The sequence below is a fragment of the Lissotriton vulgaris genome, chromosome 7, assembly GCF_964263255.1.
Source record: "Lissotriton vulgaris chromosome 7, aLisVul1.2, whole genome shotgun sequence".
Classification (NCBI taxonomy): Eukaryota; Metazoa; Chordata; class Amphibia; order Caudata; family Salamandridae; genus Lissotriton; species Lissotriton vulgaris.
Window position 1 is genome coordinate 1,739,110,238 of NC_141695.1, and position 26,763 is coordinate 1,739,137,000.

Below are 26,763 nucleotides of genomic sequence, written 5' to 3' on the forward strand. Positions count from 1 at the left end.
GTGAACTATCGACGGCGTAGGGACTTTTATCGATTGCGCCGTCGACGAAGTCTTCATCAAAGGTGTAATTTTCTTCCAAGCTGAAGATCCATTCACTTTTTGAGGTGATTTCTCGTCGACTAAGATGATCTAGCTGTCGACGGAGTGTCCTGAAGAGATTTAGAGGCAGTTTTCAAAGAAACCTTCACCTTATCTCTAGATTTCTCCTCAGAAGAGACTTTCTTCTCTTTTTGAGAGGAGGACTGACCTGCTTCAGAAGATGAAGTTTTTAAAGTCTTACTCATCTTCTCAGGAGGATCTCCAGATCTATCTCTTTTCTTGACTTCCTTCACCTTCAGAAACCCCTTCAGATGTTTTCAATTTCTCCAGCCAAACCAGCAGGTGTCCCTCACGATCCTTCAAAGTCTTTGCAGGAAAGGTTCTGCAGATCCTGCAGTCTTTAACTTTGTGTGCTGGGTAGAGGCTGGGTGAGGGTCTTCAAAGTGAAGTATTTTCTTCCCACAGGAAGAACAAGCCAAAAATAAACTTCTTAGAATCAGACATAATTTTCCTTCAGAAACACATGCCAAAGGAAAAAACTGAGCAGAGCTCAGGGAGACTCCCTAACAGTTTCCTGAATCAGATGTAGAAAGGCCTAGAAGTTTCTCTCACTTTAAAGGCTGGCAACACATATAAATATTAGATGCTCAGACCAACTCTTCAGTTCTCTCTAGGACCTGTGGAGGATCCCCACCCCACAGAGGCTTGCCTTGTACTTCAGAGGACCGCCCTGCTTCTAGCTGAGGACTGCATGGCTGCTTGAAGCCTGCCTTGTACCCTCGGAGGACTGCCCTGTTGCATGTAACCTACCTTGCTGCTTGATCACAGGACTACCAGAGTGGTTCAAAGGGCTAGTTGGCTGGCTACCTGTTCTGAGCTACAGAGACTCAAAAAGCTCCAACAATCTTGAACCCACACCTGGAATTTGCCTGAAATTAGTCCTGCCCTTCAAGTGGTACCCATCCAGTCCAAGACCCCTGGAATTGGTGGGAAAGATGCCCAAGCAGTCAAAAAACGTAACTTATGACATGGAAAATCTTCCACAAAAAGTGGCTTGAGAACAGACAGGAGATCTGACTGCTGATCCACCCAAGTGGCATGGTTGGTCCACCTGACTGCCCAGTAGTTCAGCAGCAAATTCTGTTCAGCTTTACTCTCAGGAAGAGTATCGTACCTCATGGAACTCTCATTGGCTACAGTATACAGCTTCGTCCCACTGGAGATATTCAGCATACAAAAAAGTGACATGGTCTGAATGTAGGAATCTTCACTGTGGCTTCGTCCAATGGCTCCCCAAAAATGACTCCTCTACAGACACTGGCAGCTACCTTGCCTTGCTGAATTTGACCTTCTCAGGAATTTTTCTTTCAAATTTTCTTCTAAGTCCAAAGGTAAGACAAGATCGGACCCAATCTACCTTGTGTAGCCAAATCCACGTTCCACCACGGTCGGCCATACCTTTCCTAGTTCCTGTGTGACTGTTGGCGCTTTGATCTTTTAGGTGCTATTTTTCATTAAAAGGTTTACAAATTCATGACTCCTGTGCTACTGATAGGTTTTAATTCATTTTAGTGTCTAGTTATTTATTACATTTTATTCTGTTCTTCTAAATTGATGTGGGATTGATGTGGGCAAAACATTGAGACTAAGGGCCTAATGTAGATCTGAGCCGACAGGTTACTCCGTCACAACAGTGACGGATATCCTGTCCATTGAAATATAAATCCCATTATATGCTACGGGATTTATATTTCAGTGGGCAAGATATCCGCCATGGTCACCATAAGAGACTAATTTATTGTTTGGTGAAAGGGTTACTCTATCACAGACATGACTGGGATCCCATGCCCCGTACTGCAAGTGTAATTGGATATACTGCACTTGTAATACAGCATGTGACAGAGTAACTCATCTGCTGAACTGTAAGTACGGCCCTGTGCCACAACTGCTGGTATAGACAAATACCGGTGATGCCTGATGACCAATCACTTTATATTGGAGAGTATGATACAAGGTTATTATTTATGCCCAAGTATATTTTTTCTTCTGTCTGGGGCATTGTTGTACATGTAACCCAAATGTCCAAAGGATGAAAGGCTGGACCATATGAAGAATGGTGCCATTTAGAAAGAGCCCTCCCTCTTCCCCCTCAGCCTCTCAAGCTGATTGTGAACAATGCCAGTTCAGTGTTCAATATAAGCAGGCACAGAGGTGCCTAAGAAGTGGTTAGAAGTTCTAGATTGGAACACTCAGGACATTACTTCTTCCCCATCAGATGTCCTTCCTTGGAATCACCGCATCCAATCCAAAGGCACTTCTTCAGTTCATTAAGAATGTAAGCTAGTAAAACCTACATATTTGGTGACAACTTTGATAATTAATTAAACTTCATCTTCTCTTTGATCATCTTCGTCAATGATGTGCTGTGCTGTGCTGTACTGTTCACTGTTAGGGCTCCCTAATCCCCCGCATTCTAATTTGTATTTTTACAGAGGGACAGATCCACTGGGAGCGCAAAGACAAACCCAAGCAAGAAGATGTGCCCTATTGGTATCAAGCACCCTCTGCGGAGGTGGAGATGACATCCTACGTGCTCTTGGCGTACATGTCTCAATCCCATGTGTCCAAAGAAGACCTTGGCACAGCCTCACAGATCGTGAGCTGGCTCTCCAAGCAGCAGAACCCATACGGGGGCTTCTCTTCAACCCAGGTAAAAGGCACAAAGAGTGACAACAGAAGGGCCCCATTAAATAACAATGTCCAAATATCACATCCATAAGATGTCTTTTGTGGTATTGAACCACATTTCATTGAGGGCAGGTCTGTTAATGGGACAAAGACATCTTCCTCTAAATATCATGCTCTGCTCTCGTTGCCTTTTTAATTCTCTGGTTCTTCAAATGGTCTCGCAATCACAGAGGTGAAGGTTTAATTTCCCTTCCATCGAAACATGAATGTTCTCACTAATGAACAACATTATCTGTGAACAATGTCATGCCATTAAACCCTGACAGTGATCTCGCTGGATTATTTGAACACTTCTGATCATTCACGGGCAAAGAGTGGTTTGTCTTGGCTATATGACACTTTAAGGCATTGAAGGATGGGATGGCAATGGTTTTCCATGCTCAGGTTAATAGGTAGGTCATGTTGGTCTTCCAGAGCAGAGTGCAGCCTGATTCATGAACTGCTTACATGCTATTCTAAGCTAATAGTGAATGGTGGCCCTACCTCACAGACTACGTCTAGTTCTTTTGGGATTCGTTTTCTGAGATATGGGTGGTTGATGCAGAGACCGGTGTCTTCATGGATGGTTTCACAGAATAAACAGAAGCTGCCCCATAAAGAAATGTGATGTCACTTGTAGCAGAATATTGCATGTACTAGTCAGTTCCCACCATTCTGACAATGTGTAATCTCTCATTTTCCTGCCAGTGGGTAGGTGCTGGTGCGTTGCCACTTTCAGGTTCTTAAAGATGTGTGGATGAGGATGTAGGAGAATTGTGAACTACCACTCAGTCGTTGTGTGGGCAGAGGCTTGTAGCAATGATTGGCTTGTTAGTGTTTGCACAGGTGAAAAGACCTGATCTGTGTGAGTGCATCCAATGATCTGCTATTCTGTAGGTGTAAGTGTGGTAGCGCTGTTGCACTCCAGCCAGTGAGGGGGCGTAGGTGCGTGGTCACTGTTACAACAATTTTGTGTATGGGCATTTTCCAGTAACCATGCTGCCTCCATGTTCCTAGGATACAGTGGTAGCTCTAATGGCTCTGGCCAGATATGCCGGGGCCACCTTCAGCGAAAAGGGAGATGTCACTGTGACTGTCAAATGTGGGGGCGAGATCCAACAGCAGTTTCATGTGGACAACAAGAATCGGCTTCTGATGCAGCAAGCACCACTCGCGAAGGTTCCAGGAGAATGCACTATATCGGCAGCAGGGAAGGGCTGTGTGTATGTGCAGGTGAGTGAGGACTCACATTTTGGGATCTTTTTGTTATAAACAGTATCCTACAGGAGAACTTGGGAATTTCCTACTCAGGAGCTCTGAATGAGGAATAGTTTGGGATTTCTGGAATGTCGCTGAAGGACTGCTGTCACTCCCAGGCTTCTTCAGGGAGAAAAAAGAAGTCCCCGAAATGTCAGGCATTTGTAGATTGAACGCCTCAGATTTTTGTAGACATTAATATTTCTTGGTAGTTAGACTGTAATCCTCCTTCTCTCTGTAGACGAGCCCAGCCGATGAGCATTAGTTGGCATGAGACATGCTAAGTTATGTAGACAGCCGCACTCCCAAATAGGGCATTTTGTTTACTGAATGAGGCTACAGGCATGTCCTGAATAAAAGCCGCTCTTGTAGATGATTGTTCTGGTTACAAATTCTTAAAATTTCATGTTGAATCCATTAGGGTTTATGCAGTACTTAATTTCAGCCGGTGGTTGCAGGTGGGGCCCGCCAACATTCAGTTTTGGAGCCTGGCTCATTTTTCCTCATCACACCATTACCTGGTGCAAGAGAGAGTCAACACAAAAGGAGAAAGGGAAGAAGAGACAGTAAAACATTGAAAAAGAAAGAAAGCAGGGATGACACAGAACCTGAAATAGTGAGATAAAGGAGCAGGGAATCTCTGATGGATGGAAAAAACATGGGGTGGAATCAGGACTAACATGTCTCGGGATTCTGAACCCCCACTTTTTGTAGCATTAGCCATGGGCTTATGAGCTGAATGTTTAGTCCCCAACACCTATTTAGTTACAAATTAAGCACTGTGTTTATGCAAATATATGGATATGAACTTGTAATGAAGCCTGGAGCTTCCTGCGATTGGAGCCCCCATCACTCTATGCCATTTTTAGGTTGAGCAATTTATTCCTCGAAACCTATTACATGTGACCAAACTCTCTTGAACAAGCCGGATTTCCTACAATGCATGTTGTGTACTGGAGCGTAAAAGCTTCCCCAGGCGCGCTTGGCTTCACTCACACCCTATATGCCTGCTCCTCCTCCCCCGCCTCCCCACGCCTCGCACCAGACTCCCCCGCCGCTCGCCATATGCTCGTTCCCTCCCACTGGCAGCCTACGGCCACTGATCACAGTAAAGGCTTTGATCTATCTCACACCCCTCTCCCACTCCCTCCTCCCACTTGCTCCTACTGACCATGTAAAGGGGACGACACTGGAACAATGGCTGCCTCGCCAGGAATGGCCTTCTGTCGACCCCTTCCTACATCCTCCAGACATGGCTGAGGCAGCTTCTTCCTGCAGTTTGGTCTTAGGTCCATGCACACCACAACTTTGCCTTGCTTTGTTGTATTTTTGCATTGTTAATGTTCACATTTGTTCGCAATTCGCCATGTGCCTTTCGTTTCTGTCTCACTCTCTCGTACACCTTGCTGTCTTGGCCTCTCCACTCTTCCTCTATTTCTGTCTCACTCTCTCCTGCCCCTTCCCTGTCTTGGCCTCTCCACTCTTCCTCTGTTTCTGTCTCACTCTCTCCTGCCCCTTCACTGTCTTGGCCTCTCCACTCTTCCTCTGTTTCCACCTCACTCTCTCCTGCCCCTTCACTGTCTTGGCCTCTCCACTCTTCCTCAGTTTCCCCCTCACTCTCTCCTGCCCCTTCACTGTCTTGGCCTCTCCACTCTTCCTCTATTTCTGTCTCATTCTCTCCTGCCCCTTCACTGTCTTGGCCTCTCCACTCTTCCTCAATTTCTGTCTCACTCTCCTGCCCCTTCACTGTCTTGGCCTCTCCACTCTTCCTCTATTTCTGTCTCACTCTCTCCTGCCCCTTCACTGTCTTGGCCTCTCCACTCTTCCTCTATGTCTGTCTCACTCTCTCCTGCCCCTTCCCTGTCTTGGCCTCTCCACTCCCTCTGTTTCCGTCTCACTCTCTCCTGCCCCTTCACTGTCTTGGCCTCTCCACTCTTCCTCAGTTTCCGCCTCACTCTCTCCTGCCCCTTCACTGTCTTGGCCTCTCCACTCTTCCTCAGTTTCCGCCTCACTCTCTCCTGCCCCTTCACTGTCTTGGCCTCTCCACTCTTCCTCAGTTTCCGCCTCACTCTCTCCTGCCCCTTCACTGTCTTGGCCTCTCCACTCTTCCTCTGTTTCTTTCTCACTCTCTCCTGCCCCTCCACTGTCTTGTTTGTGGAAAATGATTGAATCCAATTTATCAAAAATGCAGTTCATGAATCCTTAACAAATGACTTCTTCGCAATTCATTGGCATTTATATACTTGAGATTTTTCCAAAGTTGAAAACTTATTCAGTAAAGTCGGAACCCAGTTCAAAAGGTTTTTCCCTGGAGGCAACATTGGAATGTCAGGTTCACAATGGGATAAGAATCCAGACCTTTGCTGCAGGGAGTCCCTTTACCAGAACCTCCTATTGTCCGATTCTTGTCCAGGATTTCCTTGATGATTTCCTTGATGAGATCCATCAGATTTCCTACAATGGATTGCAACACTCTCAGCCTGAAACCCTCAGATAATTTCCATGAACGTTATTCATCTACAGGTCTAGGCTTTCCCTCTGGTGCTCTGCATTTTCAAGTATAAGAGCTGACAATGTACAAAACCTTTCTTTTGTAAGCTTCTAGAGTATCAAAGCCCAGAAACACACTCATCAAGGCTTTTCCTGAGTTAAATCTATTGATTTAGCATAATCTCCTTCTTGGTGTTTCTATTCTTTTTATGGGTCAGATTCTTGGACTGCACCAGGCATTTTCTAAGTGAGATCTTTCAAATAATTAAGTGCATGAGCTGAAAAACCCTTGACCTGAATGGTTCTTCTGAATGGGCCGGCTGGTGTTCCGTGGACAGTAGACCTTGATTTTTCAAGTTTTTCTGGAACTAAGACCAAGGAGATGAGACCGCAATACTCAATGGTTCATTTAAGTTACATTAATAAAATATTTTTAAAAGGCTTCTCAATAGCAGCAAATCTGAAAACTACCTCCCTTTTTTATCTGGCGCTCTCTCAGATTTACTCAATTTGCTTATTTAAATGTTTTCCTGGCAGACAACTTTGAGGTACAACATTCCGCCTCCAAAGAGCGATGCCACTTTCAAGCTGGCTGTAAGGACAGATCCGGAGAGTTGCACAGAAGCAGCAAAATCAAAGTTCGGTGTCACAGTCACTGCCAGGTGAGAATCTCTTAATTACATCATGATTATACCACATACTTGCCAGGTTACCAGTCATCATGAAAATGTCCAGCAGTCGAGGAAGCATCTAAATGGAGAATTAAGCAAAGCTTCAAAGTGAAATGTACTTGTGGAATTGTGTAAAATGTAAATTGGTCATGCTTTTTGTGGGTGAAAACACCCTCCAAGCCCTTATTTCAATGGTTTAAAAAACGTAAGCAAAATATCTCCAAAATATAGTTGTATTTGGCTTTATTCTCAGGGAAATAAGTAAAAAATGCTTAATAAATTAAATAGATCTGCATTTTGTCTTGGGGAAGAAAAACTTTATAAAATATATAATTTTTGTGTCTAATAACTAAACAATGGTAAATTTAAAAAACAGTTCAATGTCAAAAAACCACCCACATTCATGAAATGTTGCGGGGAGCACAGGTAATGCTGCACCTGGTTACCAGTGAAGTGTTATTGAGATGGGTGCCAATTCGAGAGCCTTAGCAACATTAGTAACCACCATTGACTCTCTGGATGCATTAGAAAGCTACCTTAATAGAGAAAATGGAGAGAAACTTTAACTTTATCACCCCTTCACCGGAAGAGCTAATCAAAATCTGTAGGTCTGTTAAATCTGGTTCCCCTCGAGATCCCGCACCCCCTAAAAGATTGAGTAACAGCTTGGAGACCTTGGAACCCTACATCAGGCATGTGCTAGATGTCTCCTTCCGATCCAGTTCTATACCCGAGGACTGGAAACAGGCTGTGGTGCTTCCCCTCCGCAAGAAGCCTAACATTAGCTTCGAGAATTTGGACAATTTGCGCCCCATCTCCCTGCTAGCAGCCTTATCTCTCCAAGGTAGCGGAGAAGGTGGCAAACAAACAGCTGATGACATATGTAGAGGAAGGCAACCATCTTCATCCTACCCAATTTGGATTCCGGCCCCGTCATTCGACGGAGTCCGCCCTTCTGAGGGCTACTGAAGCCCTCCGGCAGGGTGCTGACGAGGGACAAACAATGGCGCTAATTTTACTAGATCTTAGCGCCGCGTTCGACACTGTGGCACATTCCATCCTGCTACAGTGTCTGGACAAGGTCGGGGTGAAAGGGGCAGCGTTGAAATGGATTTACTCCTTTCTCACTGGCCGGGGTTTCCAAGTGAGGCAGGGTGACCACTACTCGGAGCGAATTCCTTTGGACCAGGGGGTGCCGCAGGGCTCGTCCCTGAGTCCAACACTCTTTAATCTTTATGTCGCTCCAATTGCCACCTTAGTAGAGAGTCACGGCCTCAGCTTGGTGTCGTATGCCGATGACACGCAGCTGGTTATCTCCCTATCGCGTGCACCCGATCTTTCGGCGGACATCTTCAGAGCATGCATGCAAGACCTGGCTGCCTAGATGTCCGTCAATTGCCTCAAGCTTAATGGAGGCAAGACCGAGGTGCTGGTCGTGGGGGGCCGCCAGTCTGCGTGGACGTCGGCATGGTGGCCATCTTCCCTGGGCCCAACACCCACCCCTTGCCAAAAAGCAAGGAATCTGGGCATTTGGTTTGATGCCGCCCTCACCTTTGGCCCTCAGATTAATCAGGTGGTGGGACAATGCTTTGGGACCCTCAAAAGCCTCAGAAAGACGCTGAAGTTCTTGCCTGTGAGAGCCCGACAGACCTTGGTACATGCACTAGTCACTTCGAAGATGGACTATGGCAATCTTCTGTATTTAGGTACCCTGGAGAAGAATCTCAGCCGCCTACAGGTCCTACAGAACGCTGCTGCACGACTGGTGCTTAGATTACCCAGAAGAGCTGCTTCTGCAGCGGCTCTCCGGTCCTTGCACTGGCTCCCGGTCAGAAGCAGGGTAGAATTCAAAGCACTCTGCACGTGCCATCGGATCATTCATGGGAAATCCCCTCTCCCTCTACAAGGACTCTTGTCACCTTATGAGCCTCCCCGCTCTCTAAGATCTTCTGGCTCTGGACTCCTGGCTGTCCCTAAGGTATCCAGAGCTCGGATGGGGGGTAGATCTTTCAGATACCTTGCAGCCGCCAGATGGAATCAGCTGCCCATGGCGCTACGACTAGAGCCATCTGAGTCAATTTTCAGAGCTAAGCTCAAAACTGCTCTATTCGCCTAGTAGGTGTGCCGCTTTTGTAGGGTCCAGGAATAAAGTAGCTCCTCAGCGCGGGGACACGCCGTTGTTGCGTCACCATGCGCTTTACAAAACCTCCAAAATAGAAATAGAACAGGCCTGGTGGCTCAGCAATTCTTCATGTGGAACCTACCTGCAGAATGTTCATCTCCCACTCCTCCTGCCCCACTCTGGGTGTTTTCCATGTTAGGAAAAGATGGAAGGTTGCTCCAATGTTACCTTCTGTTTCTATCCTAAAATCTCAGAGTAAGATTCTTGGTGGAAGGTTTTTACTGCTGAAAGAAGTACTCCTGCTTCCTCAGATGTTTTGCTTTGGTTTGGTTAGTAACATTGAGCTTTCTTTTAGTAGAGGCCCTTAAAGGCGGTCTCCAGCAAGGTGATATATCTGTGCTTGGTGACCCTTGCATATCCATTTGACAATAGCATCACTATTGGGTCAGAAACACTTTACAGTAGAAACTGTGATGACACATAGATTGAAAAAATGGGTAGGTTCTAATAATTAGGATGAAATGAACAATAGTTACTTACCTGTAATCTGTGGTTCTCCAGTATTGGTGTCTTTCATAGATTCACATGCCTGAATCATTCCCCGTCGTCGGAGTGGGAGTCCCACGGTACATAAAAAAGCAATAATATGCCATAAATATGTAGTAAATACTAATAAAAATAAACCAGGAAGTAAAGTAGCCCATGCTACAGTAGGAAAAACTTCCACATCTATGACTATCCTAGTCAAGTCAAGTCAAAATATGTTTATTATGACCGTGGTCTTTAAACAATGCAGTGACATAACGCAGAATGGAGTATGCACCATAAATTCATACACGTATTTTTTAAAAACTTGTCCATTAAAGGATCATATACACCATTATCAAAAGTACAAAATTCAGTAAAAGTTACAATTATCTTAAAACTTATTTTTGTATATTAAAACCTATTCACATTCTTACTACTCCAAGCGATTTCATTCCGCTAAAATCCATACAGTACTACATATTATTCTTTGGCTCTCAATGCACTCAAGGCCACCTTTATAAATTTCCCAAGGGCAATTGCAATATCGATGTAGGGGATTTCTGTTAAGAGGCTGGCCGCCTGCGACCTTGTTTTTACATCATATTTTATAAATACTGGGCGCAGCCAAAGTTTTCTATGTTCTAGGAGTGTCAAACAATCTAACATGATATGCTGCAGGTCTCCCTTAGTTCCCAGATTACACCTACAGCGACCTTCTTGATCTAACATTTTTATTTTAAGGTCTCTGTTTATTAGCCATGGGTTGATCCCAATTCGAAGTCTCAGGATCTCTTGCCTGAGTCCACGATTGGGTAATCTATCAAGGTAGGGGAACCAGTTTTCTTGGGACCAAGCATTTAGCATATGCGCCACTGATTTTTTCTTTGTTAAATAGCCTATATCAAGCAGTTTGGAAACTACTTTTCCCCTTTGTTTCAGATTGCCTTTGGTACTAGGGATTTGGTATGTTACCAGGTCCAAGTCAATCTCTAATGAATTGCAGATTCCCTTCAATTTTTCCCTACTGGCCTTCGCCCATTTTAGCTCGCTTTTCTGAATTTCATTGCGACACCAGTCTGCTACTTTTTTACTTTCAGGGTCTTCTAGTCTCTTCCAGAATCTGATCACAGCCATCTGGGTTAGTATCACCCAGGACTTTGTACCTATTTCGGTTCTGATGGCTTGTATCATGGCAGATTGGGGAAGAGATAGTAGCCTTTTTATGCAATTCCCCTCTATCACGTCCCAAGATCCCTTACCGCTCAAATAAAGGACCTCTGCACCATATAAAACTTGGGGGGGGATCAATGCGTCGAAAGCTCTAAGCAGTGGTCGGTGAGACATCTCACCATAGTCCCTATTAAACCTTTTTAGGCCACATATGGAAGAAAGTGCCTTTGCCTTTTGAGTTTCCAAATGGGTATTCCAATTTAGAGACCTATCGAACCATATACCCAAATATCGGTAATTATTTACTGTCTCCAGTTTGAGATCACCTATGTACCAACTGAATCTGCTTAACTTTCTCCCAAAGCATAGAGTTTTGGTTTTATCCAGGTTGATAGTTAAAAATTTGCTGGCACAATATGTATGGAAGGCGTTAAGCTTCCTTTGGAGGCCCCTCTCGGTCTGATCTACTATTACCAGATCATCCGCGTACAATAGGCAGGGTATCTTGTTTCCATCCATTTTAGGGCTGGCACTACTCTCCACCTCTAGATATGCCGGGAGGTCTGACAGGAAGATCGAGAAAAGCTGGGGGGCCAGCACACAGCCCTGTCTTAATCCATTTGCAATTGGTATTTTTGGTGTCAAGGAGCCCACCGTATCTTTAATTACTTGACCCCAGTTTTCCCTGTGTAATTCTTTTATTATAGTAAGTAAGTCTTTTGGAATATTTAACTTCTTTAGGGTCTCCCATAAGCAGGCCCGATCCACAGAATCAAAGGCTGCTTTGAAGTCGACGAAGCAACAGCATAACTTGCCATTTTGTTCCGTCGACTTCCTCGCCATCGCCCATAGGGCGAATCCGTGGTCTATTGTGGAGTGGCCCGTTCTAAAGCCACCCTGTTCTATGGGAATTATTTGGTACTCGTCTACCCATGCATTCAGTTGTTTCAATACAATTTTAGAAAACACTTTCTCACCTATATCTAGGAGATTGATCAGCCGGTAATTTTTTGGCTCCTCCTTGCTCCCTTTCTTGTGGATCGGCCTAATTACGGCCCCCTTCCAGGTTGGAGGCATCACCCCTTCTTTTAGTACTACCTGGAACAACTTTGCAAGAAATCTTGCCCACCATTTAACCTCAGTCTTCAAAATTATTGCAGGGAGATTATCTGGGCCTGCTGCCCGGGTTAACGTAAGTTCTTTTATTGTGAGCTCAACTTGTTCTTCATTAAATTTGAGTAAAAGGTCTTGTGAGATTTCTTGCCATGTTTTGATCTCTATCTCCTCTCTGGGAGTCCTTGCCCCGTACAATTCCCTTATGTACTCTTCCCATGCTGCCTCACTCACCAAACAATTTAATTCACCATCTGTTGTTCCAGCTGCAGCCTTTACTAGTTGCCAAAATTGCCTTAGGTTTTTCTTCTCTATGGCTTCTAATAATTCTAACCAGCATTTTTCTTTATATGACCTTTTTGCGGAGAGTACCATTTGCTTGAGTTCTTTTTTCTGCTTGACTAACTGTTCCTGTCTCTCTTGTGTAAAGTTCTTTTTTTGTTTACTTTGTGCTGCTCTTATCTCCCTTTTCTTATTTTGGCACGCCACTGAGAACCCTTTACCACGGTTTGTTTGTTTTACCCTTATGGGATTATCCCCTTTTAATTTTATCTTTAGGCCTTGCACAACTTCTTCTAATTTTCTAATAAACCATTTCAGGTTTTTATTCTCACAGTTTTCAGGTGCCATTTTTGTTTGCATAGCCTTCAGTTTTTCCATATATTCCTCAGTTAAACGTGTCGTCACGCGTTTGGGGTACTCAACCTCCTGGGTGATCACTGTTTCTCTCTGTAATTTCCTTCCCCCCCGATATTACTATGTGAAGGAGTTTGTGATCACTCACCTCTTTTAGGTCTAACTTAAAGTCTCTTATTAGATGAAAGTTCCAGGCCTGCAGGAATATATAGTCAATTGGGCAGTTCTGTTGCCCTTGGATAAACGTTTTTCCTGCCGGTGAGTCTGACTCTGTTTTCCCATTTATGCAGTGAAAACCTCTGCCACCTAGGGTGTATATTAGTTCTAGGTCTTGTTTCGAAATTTCCCCAGCTGGGAACCTTGCCGGGTTTATTCCGTATACCTCTAACTGTTCCCTATTCCAAAGGTCAGCTTTTTTTGGGTTTAGTTTATGATTGAAATCCCCCATTATCATTATTATGTCTGTGGGATAATTTTCTAGAGTACTGTCTACATCCTCTTTAAAACACCTCATTTCCCTTTCATACTCCTCCCCATTGTCCCACTGCATGTAAACATTCATTAAAATCAACATTTTATAGTTTAGATCCAACGTCATGAGTTCGATTCTGCTTGATTGTACCCATTTACATTTTGTATTCAACAGTTTTATTTCCCTCATTACTTTTGTTGATATCAATGTCATTAGCCCCCCCGAGGGCCTCCCACGATTTTTCTTTATGGCAGGTTTATGTATCTGGGCATAACCGTCAAGGGTTGGGGTATCGTCGCATAACCAGGTCTCTTGCAGGCAGGCAATGTCCACTTTATTTATGGATTCCTTTACATATTCCCATTTTTGCTCGTTGCCTAGCCCATTTACATTCCAGGTTAAGAGACCTAGTTCTTGCGAACCCCCTCCATCCTATTCAACGTCACTCAAAGCACCTTCTTCGTCTGTATCCACCAAATTACTTCCATTGCATTCTCCCGTGCGATTACTATGTAACGACCAGTTGCCCCATGAGGAATCATTCCCTGTGTTGTCTATTACAATGTTCAGAGAGCTTCGATCTCCTTTTGTTTCTTTATAGAGAATCACTTGTCTCTTCTGTAGCCCGGCATGCTGTTTTAAGAAGTTGTTATCTTTAGAGGTTTTTAAATCACTCTCTGGGATAATCCTTATTCCCTGTTGTGTTATCTCATTTGAGGCTTTCAGGATTGCCCTCTTTACCAGGTCTGAATAAAGGGTGATTTTTGTTATTTCCTTTCCATGCCTGTTTTCTACAAAGCCAACATGCTGGAGGTCTTTAGAACCGATCCCCCTCAGACTGCCGCATTTGGCGAATGCGGCCAAGATCAGTGCTCTATTCAAGGGATTAATTTTTCTTGTCAGCTTCTCTTTCCTCCCTGCTGGTATCAGGTCCAGAAATAGCCAATTGTTACCATCTCTCTCATATAAGTTCGTGTTTATTTCATGCGCTTGTTGGCTGGTAAATGTTCTCCCTCCTTTCCGACCTTTATTTCTCATGTTGGGTTCTTCGTGTATCTGTGATCTTACGGACCTTTGTTCAGTAACCCGTTCATCCATTAGTCTTTCTTTTTGTCTCGTCGTATGGGTGGTGGGCGGGTTCTCGGTTTCCTCCCTGTGAGGAAGCTTTTTCCTAGGTACTCTCGGGGTCTTTGGGGTCATTGAATTTTTTGCCTCTACCTGTATAAGTCTCTGTGTTATAAATGTTGGGGCTGAGGCATTTAGTCCTGGCTGCACCCCCCCCTTCGTTACTTCCTTCCCTTTTCTAATTCCTACATGTTTCGTTTGCCTGGGCATTCCTATCCTGTTCCTGGTCCCGAGTGTGACATACCCTCCGCGCCTTTTTATTAGCATAGGTCTTTTTGATATGTACACATTGTCCATAGATTCTGCAGCATCCTTTGCTGTTTGTTCTGCGGGTTTAGGCGAACTTTCAAGTGTTATCCTGTCGCTTTCCTCATTTGGTGGGGGTATATCAGTTGCCTTTACCCTGCTTGGCAGTTGGCTCTTTATTTCTCCGAGTTCTTCTTCTATTTTCTTTAGATGTTGTTTCTGAGCTTTCAACACTCCGTTGTTTGAGAGGGTTACTTCCAGGATTCCTTGAAGTGCCTTCTGCATTAACAAGATTAACTCCATCAGCGAGGATGTTGGATTTTCAGAGAGCACCGAGTCCTGTGTGGTATTTCTGACTGGGTTTACTGGGTAACTAGTCCATAGGCTCTCTTGGTGTATTGGGGATTTTTGCAGTGGATGGTGCTGCTGGAATTGATCTGGTGCACCTCCCCAGATAACGCTCTGGTTCTGGCCTTCGTTTCCCCTGTGATCTTCAATCCCTGGTGACAACAGTGAGAACATCTTTGGCGATGATGATAGACGAGGCGCCGGGATTTGGTGATTTTGGCTCTGCAGTGTCTGACGATTTGAGGTTCACCCCATCATCCTCGTTATCAAGGTTAACTTCTTCCCGGAGTTCTCCCTTATTTAACCGTCTTTGATTTTCATCTAGCAAGCCTGAGTTTTCACCAATTTCTCCGCCAATTACCACTATTTCTCCATCTATATCCGATGGTATTGCGGGGTTTAATGATTTATAATGTTTGCCTACAAACTCCTTTATGGACTTTGACGCTGCCGTGTTCTCTTTCTGTTTAATGGTTGTTTGATTGCACCCTCTTTTTGCCTTTTGGGCATTCTTCGTTGCTCTTTTAACTTTTCTTTTCTTTCGTCTCCCCTTACTGTTTTCCATAGATGATGCATGACTTTCCCGACTTTCCTCCAGTGATTTTGAGCCCTCCAAAGATTTGCTCCTTCCTAGGTCATCCAGTAGTTTTTGCCCTCTTTTAGGTGCCATTTCTAGTCAAGAAACTGATGTTATACTAAGGGTTGTAATTCTTAATTATTAAATATACTTATATTGAAAGTTGTTCACTTACCTCTGTTCTGCCTTTGTTGCCTTCCGCCTGCTGCCTTGCCCCACTGATGCTTACTGTCGATTTTAAAGTCTGCGCCTTCTCCGTGGGTGTTTTGGTCTTCTGGGGGCTGGTGCTTCAATTGCACGCCCTTTCTTGCCTGCTTATAACTCAAAGTTTCTCAAGGTATTTCCTAGCAGACTCAGCTGGATTCACTGAACCAGCTAATAGTTCGAGACTGCAGGAATGGGGGCTGAAAGGGGGCTGAGTTGGGGCTGGCGGTCAGAGGCGCTCTCTGCCTCCGCTGCGTGTGCAGAGGCTCGTTGTGCTCGGCAAGCCCTCCTGCTAGCGCTGCACCCGCTCCCGCACCCGCTCCCCTCGTCTCTCCCTGCCTCTCCCCGAGGGCTCCGCTGTTCTCCGAGGCAGGGGAGGGAATATTATACGTATTGCCCGTTTGCCCGCCTGCCGCTGTAATCCGGCAGACAGGGGCTTGCTCCGAGCTCCGTGCTCCGTGTCCTCCTCGCTACGGGTCTCCACGCCCTGGGTTTCGGTAATCGCCGCGCTTGGTCTGGCGGGCGTGGCTTTGGCAAGGCACGGCGAGGCGGCAACACAAGGCGAACAGAGTCGGGTAACCGCACAGGCCTATCCTAGTCATTTTGTATAGTCCAAACTACAGCCAATCAGGCGCTATCACCCACCAGAATGTTCTCCCCAGAGGCTCAGGCTTTCAGATTTTCTCGCAAGGAGTGATAGTAAAACAAAATAGCCTAAAAAGCCTCTGAGGGGAGGTGGGCGGGTTGCATGTGAATCTATGAAAGACACCAATACTGGAGAACCACAGATTGTAAGTAAGGAATATGCTACTTACCAGTATGCATCTGTTCTTGGCATGTGGGGCTGCTGACATTCATATCTGTGCATAGATCGCCGCCTAGTGTTGAGTCCGGATGATTGCACATTGTTGTCCTGGAAGAGTCTTCGAAGTATCACGAGATAGGTGGCTCCTCCCCTGGACTACAGTGCGCATGGGCATCCTCTCCATCCTCAGATTGTTTTTCGCCATTGTGGCAGAGATGGAGTGTAATACAGTAAGTGATGACCATGCCTGAGAATGATTCTGAGTGCTACAGCTGCGACAGGCACCGGGGAGGAGGGTGGGCGATATGAATGTCAGCAGCCCTACATGCCAAGAACAGATGCATACTGGTAAGTAGCATATTCCGTTTGAGGCATGTGGGCCGCTGAATTAATATCTGTGCATAGAATAAATAGCAGTTACCTCCTTAGCGGCGGTTGCCCGTGCCAGCTGCAGCAGTCTGAAAGAGAGTTCTGAGAACAGCCTGTCCTACAGCAGCTTGCTGTTTGCAGAGTACATCTACGCAGTAGTGTTTGGTAAATGTATGTATGGTGGTCCATGTGGCTGCTCTACATATATCCTCTAGAGGAATGTTACCTAGGAAAGCCATGGATGCTCCTAGCTTGCGTGTGGAATGCGCTCTTGGGGGAACTGTTGAAGTGCGCTTGGCCTTTTGATAACAGATCTGTATGCATTTAACAATCCACCTGGCTATACCTGATTTGGAAATAGGGTTGCCTTTGTGTTGTGGAGAGAAGGCAACAAACAGTTGTTTAGTTTTCCTAAAGTCTTTCGTCCTGTCGATGTAATACAGGAGAGCTCTTTTAACATCTAAGGTGTGCAGTGCTCTGTCTGCCACTGAACCTGGGTTTAGAAAGAAAGCTGGCAGTTCTATGTTTTGATTAATGTGGAACTGCGAGATGACCTTTGGCATGAACTTGGGGTTGGTGCGCAGCACTACCCTATTAGCATGAATTTGTAGGTAGGGCTCTTGAATTGTCAGGGCTTGAAGCTCACTGACTCTTCATAGCGATGTGATGGCTATCAGAAAGGCCACTTTCCATGTAAGAAACTGTATCTCACAAGAATGGAGAGGCTCAAAGTGGGCACCATGAGCCTGGTGAGAACGATATTTAGGTTCCAGACAGGCGAAGGAGGGTGTCTGGGAGGGATCACTCTTTTAAGGCCCTCCAAGAAGGCTTTAATGGCAGGCACTCTGAAGAGGGAAAGGTGCTGCATGTTCTGGAGATAAGCGGCCATAGCAGCCAAATGTATCCAAATGGAACTATACGCTAGATTGCATTGATACAGATGCAGCAAGTAACATATGATGTTTTGCGTGGACGCATCTAGCGGATTAATGTCATTGTTGGAACAGTATATGACAAAACGCTTCCATTTGGCTGCATAGCACGCCCTAGTTGTAGGTCGCCTTGCCTCTTTGATGATGTTCATACACTCAGGGGGCAAATTGAGGTAGCCAAACTCTATGACCTCAAGAGCCAAATCGATAGGCTCAACTGTTGCGGATCTGGGTGCTGAATGTCTCCATGGCTCTGAGTGAGGAGGCTGGGAGTGAGGCGCAGCCGTTGGTGAGGCACCACTGAAAGTTCCAGGAACGTGGTGTACCAAGCTTGCCGTGCCCACGTTGGAGCAACCAGGATGAGCGTCATGGAGTGTTGCCGCAGTTTGCGCTCCACCAGCGGTATGAGTGGGGCTGGGGGAAAAGCGTACGCAAATCTGCCTGACCAGTTCATCCATATCGCATTGCCCTGAGACTGCGGGTGTGGGAACCTGGCGGCGAAGCTTTGCCATTTTGCGTTCTCTTTTGTGGCGAAGAGGTTGATCTCTGGATGACCCCACTGCTGGAAGTATGGCTAGAGTACCGAGGGGTGAATCTCCCACTTGTGCATCTGATGACTGTGCCTGCTGAGCAGGTCCGCCATCTGGTTGTCTATGCCCGGGAGATGTTCCGCCATGAGGAAGATGTTCCTCTGAATGGCTCACTTCCACATGCTCTGGGCTAGGTGAGATAGCTGCGGGGAGTGTGTGCCTCCCTGTTTCTGGATGTAATACACGGCAGTCATGTTGTCCGTCCGGATCAACACGACCTTGTTGCACAGGTGCAACTTGAACGCTTTTAGTGCCATGAAGATTGCCATCAGCTCTAACAGGTTGATATGCATCTTCCGCTGTTGTGTTGTCCATAGTCCCTGCACAGTGTAATGGAGGACATGCGCTCCCCAACCCTGGAGAGATGCATCTGTCGTTAGCACTATCTGTGGGACAGGCTCTTGGAACGGTCGTCCCCTGCAAAGGTTTTGTGGATTCCACCAATGCAGAGAGTTGTATGCACGACCGGTCACCAACACTAGGTCTTTTAGATGTCCAAGAGCCTGGTTCCACTGTCGTGCTAAGCATTCTTGAAAGGGAACGCATGTGCAGCCTTGCGTGCGGGACTATGAATATGCAGGATGCCATCATACCGATGAGCTGCATGAACACCTGCGCTGGGAGCGATTGTTGAGGCCTGAACCTCCGAATAAGCAGCTGCATGCTGTTGATTCTGGCAGAATTCGGCTGCGCTGTTGCCGTCAGAGTGTTCAATGTTGCCCCTAGGTACTGTTGCACATGGGCGGGCTGCAGGTGCGACTTTGCGTAGTTGAGTGAGAACCCTAGACTGTGAACGAGGTGAATTGTGCGTGACATGTGGCTGGCACACTGCTGGGCTGACTTCGCTTGAACAAGCCAGTCATCCAGGTAGGGATAGACATGAATGTGTTGTCTTCGAAGGTGCGCAGCCACAGTCGCTAAGCACTTGGTGAACACTTTGGGGCAGTGGTGACCCAGAAAGGCAGGACCTTGAATTGGTAATGCTGATTGTTGATGGTGAACCTGAGATATTTCTTGTGACTTGGGTGAATGGGAATGTGGAAATATGCATCCTTGAGGTCCAGGGTCGCTAGGAAAATGCATTGACTGAGCAACGGCAGGACCTGCTGTAAGGTCAACATGTTCTGAAAGTATGTATTGGTTGAGGGGTCTGAGGACTAAAATGGGCCGCAGGGAACCGTCCTTTTTTGGGATTAAGAAGTACAGAGAGTACACTCCTGTACCTCTTTCTTCTGCAGGCACGAGCTCTATTGCCCCTTTTTGCAGCATGGAGAGTACTTCTTGCTGCAATAAGTGCATGTGCTCTGCGGACATAGGATGGTGCCTTGGGGGTAGGTTGGGGGGGGGGGGGGGGGGGGTGGAGGTTAGTTCTAGACAATAGCCGAATTGGATAAGTTGTCTCACCCACCTTTCCGTGGTAATGCCTTCCCAGACCGGCAGGAACTGCTGGAGTCTTCCCCCGACAGGTGTTAGATGGTCGGGGGGCAGTGACAAGGCGTCACTGTTGCGAGCGGAGGATCTGGCATTGTTATTGCCACGTCCTCTGCCCTTAGCGCTGTTCCCACGGTATCCACCCCTGGTATTCTTTGTATAGGTGGATTGCGTGCTCCCTTTGGTGTACTGGGCTTGCTGTAAAGCCTGTCCTCTAGAGGCTCCCCTATTACCGGAGCGACGAAAGGAACTGCCCCGAAACTGCTGTGATTGCAGAGCCCCCATGGATTTTGCTGTCTCAGTGTCCTTTTTTATTTTTTCGAGGGTTGTCTACCTCGGGACCAAAAAGGAAGTCTGGGTTAACCGGCTGGTTGAGCAAAGTTGTTTGAATCTCGGGTTTGAACCCAGAGATGCGGAGCCATGCGTGACGTCTTAACATTACACTAGTGTTAACGGCCCTAGCTGCCGTGTCTGCCGCATCCAGTGTGCATTTGATGGATGCATTAGAAATCAACTTCCCCTTGTGAGAAGTTGGCCTGATATGCAGTGCTCACTATTCTAGTGATCACTATGTATCAGTCCAAACAACCCTTATTGATTTATTGGTTGTAAGTCAACCTTATAGACCAGCTATCCTAGTAGCGTGGATACGAGCAGTCTAAGGCTAAAGACTCGAGAGGGCGTGTTAAGCCAGCTGTTATACCACACATATACCCCTTGAACACCAAGTGAAAGGACACCACACAAGTGTTATGAAAATAAACAGTGTATTTATAAGAATCACAACAGCCCTGTACTCTTTATGAGGACAGGGTACTAAGCACAAAACAAAACTCTTACGAAAATACTTAAGTTAGCACAGTATATACAAATGCCCGAGGGGCACGGAAAACCATATACTCTGAAAGTGGAATGCGAAATTACTAGCAGGTAAGTACAGTACTAATAGGCTTTGGAATCGCTAGGACTTGACTATAGAATCGTTAGATTACTTCTAGGAGACCCAGGGGACTCGGGTGCAGAGTGGGCACTCTCACGCGTGATGCGGGACAAAGTCTATGGTAGCTAGATTTCACAAAGTTAGTGTTCTCGGGCGAACCCGACCTGGTAGGAGGAAAACGAAAGTGGATTCTGACCCTTGGATAGTGAGGCTATGCTGGGGCACCGAAATGCTGAGTTTACCTAGCCCTGGGGCTGCAGCTGCATATGTCTCAAAAGACGTCGGGAATCCTCGTAGATGAACCAGGAGCCTGGAAGAAAGATGCTGGCAGGCGACCAGTGAAGAGAGTTCGAAGTGATCCAAGCCTGGATCTTGAAGATGGATGACACCTGAAAGCAGAGGGGACCAAGTTCGAGACTACTAGCCAGTAGTCAGGTGGCACCAGGAGGGCACCGGATGGTAGTCACCTCGACTAGGTGAGTGGGCGACGCTGGGCTCTGAAGATCTCACGGACCAGGAGGCGTTTTCGGCGACCAGGATGGAGGAGCGAGCTGTCCCACGATGGATGAAGCTGTCGGCGTCGCTGGACCCAGGATTGGGCAACAAAGCCTTGGCTAATTCAAGCCCACGCGGTGGACCTAAAATGGCGTCTGGAGTGGACCAAGAGGGTCCGGGGTGCTCCTCTCTTGGAAGGGAGCAAGGGCCAGTCTAGAGCAACCAGTCAAGCAGCGGTGACGTCGTTGGGCGTCGTTCAGAAGGCCACAAGCCAGCGGGCTAGTAGCCAAACAACGCGGTGAGCAGCAAAAAGCAGAAGGGCCCCACGCAGATCGTGGAGATGCTGGGAGGCTGAACTTCGGTGCTGGAGCTGCTCAGGGTCGGGGCTTCTCGGACCCCAAAGCACTCACCAGAGGGTCACTCGGCGGGCGTGCTGTAAAGAAGTCGTGCAGTCTTGGCGATAGCCGGTCCCTCGAGGTCTCGTCGCACTCACGGTTCTCAGCTTGGCTGTAGAGGTGAGTAAAGGTCAGAGTTGCCAGGGAAGCCGGGTCTCGTCGAGCTGTGTCGTCGGATTCCTGAGGAAGGACTTGCAGCAGACCGCAGTGTTCTTAAGATGGTGCCTGCGGATGCAGGGTGACTACTCCTTAGTCACAAGGGAGAATCTTGAAGAAGAAATCTTGAAGTCCTTTCGAAGAAAGTCGTGTCTTGATTCCAAAGATGATCTAATTTGAACAGGGAGCCCGCTCCTGTCTTTATACTAAGAAAAGGGGCTGACCCGGTGACTAGGTCCTGCCTATGGGTGGGACTAGGAGGGGGGTGGTTACACCCCTCTCCCATGCCGGACTTTCCCCAGGCCAGGGGCTGGTGTGCCCCTGGAACTGGTTCTGGCCAGCCTATGCGTAGTGAGCACCGGGGTGCCACTCAGCAGTCACCTTCCTGTAAAGCCATGCCTACCCAGGATACACAAAACCCTGTCTGGGATGGTGCTAAGGAAACCCTTTGTCCAAGCTCTCCTCGCTGGAAGGACTCCCAGCAGCAGGAGGTCAGACTCGTGTCTGTGGTGGCAGCATCCATTTTGTGGAGCTGAGGCTTCGTTTAACTTTAACCGGGGTTCACAGTTACATACATGTCGTGTCCCTCTAGAAGGGTGGAATGCTAACCCCGTCGCCAGAATTGGCGAGGGGTTAGTATTCCAATTCGTATGACACCTTACTCGACATGTTTTGATAAAGCAATACCAGAGTTAGCATATAACCGCGAGGATTATAATGCACTTAAGAGTATATGGTATGCGATATCATGGAACAGCTATTAGGACTTGGTTCCGCGAGCTGCAGACAGGCTCAGCTCATGCCAGAGCACCATCTCACACGATTCCAAGCACTCTGCCTTCAGGATTGTCAAGGCCTGCCATATGAGTGACTGATAGGAATCTGTGTGTCCATTTTTAAGGGTTAGATATAGGTATACTATATCTACAGCAAAGGGTGATTACACGACTTTGCCCCAGCTGTCATGCAGCCAGTTGTGTCAAATTTAGGAGGCCAGCCAGGGGTGGCATAATACATGCTTCAGCCCCTGGTAGGCCCTGGGTACACCTATGCCCTGAGTTACAGGGTCTGATAAGGTTGCCCAGTACCAATTGGTAAATGCACCTAGGGTACATGTCGTAATTTAGAGAGAGAACAGCCAGGCTGTGGGTCTGATTGGCAGGCCCACAGCCAGAGAAAGTCGTAAACCAGTGAAACAAAAGCAAAAAATCTGGGTGATCATAGGATTGCAGACCCTACTCTCCTACATGCCTACTCTCCTACATGACCCCCCCCCCCCCCAAACTTTAGGACAATAAGCTAACCTTGACCAGGTGAGTCTTCTTGTTCTAAGTGGAAATATCTGGAGAGCCCATCGGCATTGCCATGATCAGTACCAGGTCTATGTTCCACTGTAAAGTCCATCCCCTGTAGGGAAATGGACCACCTAAGCAGTTTGGGGTTTTCACCCTTCATCTGATTTAGCCACAAGAGGGGCTTATGGTCGGTCTGAATCTTGAAGTGAGTGCCAAACAAGTATGGCCTCAGCTTCTTCAGGGCCCAAACCACAGCAAAGGCCTCCCTCTCAATAGCTGACCAATTCTTCTCTCTGGGGGTCAGCCTTCTGCTTATAAAAGCAATGGGCTGGTCTTGACCATCAAAATTCAGTTGAGATAGAACAGCTCCCACACCCAACTCAGAAGCATCTGTTTGGACAATGAATGGTTTGGAGTAGTCTGGACTCTTGAGGATAGGTGCTGTGCACATGGCCTGCTTTAGGTCATTGAATGCTTTTTGACAGCCTGCTGTCCACTGAACCTTTTTTGGCATTTTCTTACTTGTCAGTTCATTTAATGGAGTCACAATTGATCCATAATTTCTGACAAACTTTCTGTAGTAACCAGTCAGGCCCAAGAAAGCTCGAACCTGAGTCTGGGTGGTTGGAGGAGCCCAGTCCCTGATTGACTGTATTTTGCTCTCCAGTGGCTGAACCTGGCCTCCACCTACAAGGTGGCCCAGGTATACAACCTGTGTCTGCCCTATCTGGCACTTGGTGGCCTTGATAGTGAGGCCTGCTGCTTGCAGAGCCTCTAACACTTTCCTCAGGTGGACCAGGTGATCCTCCCAGGTGGAGCTAAAGACAGCAATATCATCAAGATATGCTGCACAGAAGCCATCCAGCCCAGTGAGGACATGATTCACCAACCTTTGGAAGGTGGCAGGTGCATTTTTCAGACCAAAGGGCATTACCACAAACTGATAATGCCCACCAGGGGTTGAAAATGCTGTCTTGGGCTTGGCATCCTCAGCTAACCTGATTTGCCAATACCCAGCTGTCAGGTCAAATGTGCTTAAGTAGTTGGCAGAAGCCAATCTATCTATAAGCTCATCCGCCCTTGGTATTGGGTGGGCATCAGTCTTAGTGACTGCTTTGAGACCCCTGTAGTCTACGCAGAACCTCATCTCTTTCTTACCACCCTGGGTGTGAGATTTTGGCACTAGAACTACAGGACTAGCCCAAGGGCTATCTGAGGGTTCAATGACTCCCAACTCCAACATTTTCTGCACTTCAGTTTTGATGCAGTCTCTAACATGATCAGGCTGCCTGTAGATTTTACTCTTGACTGGCAGGCTGTCACCAGTGTCAACCTCATGGGTGCACCAATTGGTCTGACTGGGTGTCAGAGAGAACATATGTCTGAAAGACTGAAGAACCTGTTACAGTCTTTCTGTTGATGCTCAGAGAGGCTGCCACAAAAGACAACACCATCTACTGACCCATCATCAGGATTCTGAGTGAGCAGGTCTGGGAGAGGGTCACTCTCTTCCTCCTGTCCCTCATCTATGGCCATGAGCAAGCTCATGTCCTTCCTGCCGACATATGCTTTGAGCCTGTTGACATGGAGCACCCTGTGGGGGCTCCTGGGAGTTCCAAGGTCCACCAGGTAGGTGACCTCTCCCTTTTGCTCAAGAATTGTGTGGGGCCCAGACCATTTGTCTTTGAGTGCTGCTGGGGCCACTGGCTCCAACACCCACACCTTCTGTCCAGGCTGATAAACAGTCAGGACAGCCTTTTGGTCATGCCAAGCTTTTTGGAGTTCTTGACTGGCCTTAAGGTTTTCAGATGCCTTCTCCATATACTCAGCCATCCTGGAGCGGAGACCAAGTACATAGTCCACTATGCTGGTTGCAGGCTTTTTGAGAGGTCTCTCCCATCCTTCCTTCACCAAGCACAGGGGTCCTCTTACAGGATGCCCATACAAAAGTTCAAAAGGGCTGTAGCCAACCCCCTTCTGTGGGACCTCTCAGTAAGCAAACAGAAGGCAGGGAATCAGGACATCCCATCTACGCCTGAGCTTTTCAGGTAGTCCATGAATCATCCCTTTTAGGGTCCTGTTGAACCTTTCAACAAGCCCATTGCATTGTGGGTGATAGGGTGTGGTGAACTTGTAGTTGACACCACATTCCTTCCACATAGCAGTTAAGTAACTTGACATGAAGTTTGCACTTCTGTCAGAGACAACCTCCTTAGGGAAGCCCACTCTGGAGAACACTCCAACTAGGGCCCTTGCCACTACAGGTGCTGTAGTGGTCCTAATGGGAATAGCTTCAGGATACCTGGTGGCATGTTCCACTACCACCAGTATGAACTTGTGCCCTGATGCTGTCTGGGGTTCCATTGGACCAACAATGTCAATCCCCACTCTTTCAAAGGGCACCCCCACCACAGGCATTGGTATAAGGGGGGCCTTTGTTGTGCCACCTGACTTACCACTGGCTTGGCAAGTGACACAGGAGCGACAAATCTCCTTGGTATCCTCATTCATGTGAGGCCAGTGAAAGTGTGAGACAAGCCTGTCCCAAGTCTTTGTCTGGCCTAAGTGACCTGCTAAGGGAATCTCATGGGCCAAGGTAAGGAGGAAACCTCTCTGAGACAAGGGGATAACCAGCCTCCTGGCCATGCCAGGCTTGGGGTCTCTTGCCTCAGTGTACAGGAGTCCATCTTCCCAGTATACCTTGTGGGTACCTGTGGCGTTCCCAGCAGCCTCAGCAGCAGCCTGCTGTCTGAGGGGCTCAAGAGAAGGGCAGTCTAACTGGTACTTCCCCAGGTCTTCCCTTGAGGGGCCACCTGAACCCAGAAATTCAACTTGATCAAGTTCGAACTCTTTATGCTCAGTTTCCCTCAATTCCTGCAGGTCAGCCTCCTCTGAGACTTGATCCACAACCTGGGGCAAGGGGGAAGGCAATGCCTTAACCCTACTGCTCTTCTTCTTGGAAGGTGACTAGTCCATTGTTCCAGGATCCAGTACCTGTTCAGTGGGGCATCTTCTGGCCTGTGACCTAGTCACAGCAAGCACATGTGCTGGCAAGCCTAACATCTCCATGTGAGTCCTATGCTCCACTTCTGACCATTGTGATGACTCCAAATCATTGCCCAACAAACAATCTACTGGGAGGTCTGAACTAACAACAACCTTCTTCTGGCCATTTACCCCTCCCCAGGAGAAAGCAACAATTGCCATACTATGACTGGTAGTGACATTGCTTGCATTGGTCACCAGGAAATCTGTACCTGGCATGATCTGTCCAGGGTCCACAAAGTTAGGTGTCCCCATTGTGACACTGGCACAAGTGTCCCTGTAGGCCTGAGCCATTTTGCCATTTATCAAAGGTGTCTGTCTGTATTTGCCCAAAGTATTGGGACTTATATCAGGGGATATATCCACATCCCCTGTACAGACAAGGACAGCCTTAGTGAGTGTGCCAACTAAGTTGTCATACCCCTCAGAACCCAAGGTTAACCCAACTAAACCCTTGGGAGGTGCACTACCACTGCTGACTGTACTAGGGGGCACAGGTGCCTTAGGGGCTGCAGTGGCAGGAGTCTGCCCTCCTTTCTTGGTGCACTCACTAAACCAGTGAGTTTTACTTTTGCAGTATTGGCA

The 26,763-nt window shown here is 47.2% G+C and overlaps 1 protein-coding gene across 1 annotated transcript in view; it reads left to right on the top strand.

Annotated features, from left to right (window-relative positions):
• LOC147706530 (alpha-2-macroglobulin-like protein 1) overlaps positions 1–26,763 on the top strand; it is a 316,256-nt gene that overhangs the window by 249,788 nt on the left and 39,705 nt on the right. The window contains exons 29-31 of the mRNA XM_086932996.1: positions 2,532–2,749; positions 3,784–3,999; positions 7,051–7,175. Coding sequence (XP_086789122.1) covers positions 2,532–2,749; positions 3,784–3,999; positions 7,051–7,175 — 559 coding nt within the window. The remainder of the gene's footprint in view (positions 1–2,531; positions 2,750–3,783; positions 4,000–7,050; positions 7,176–26,763) is intronic.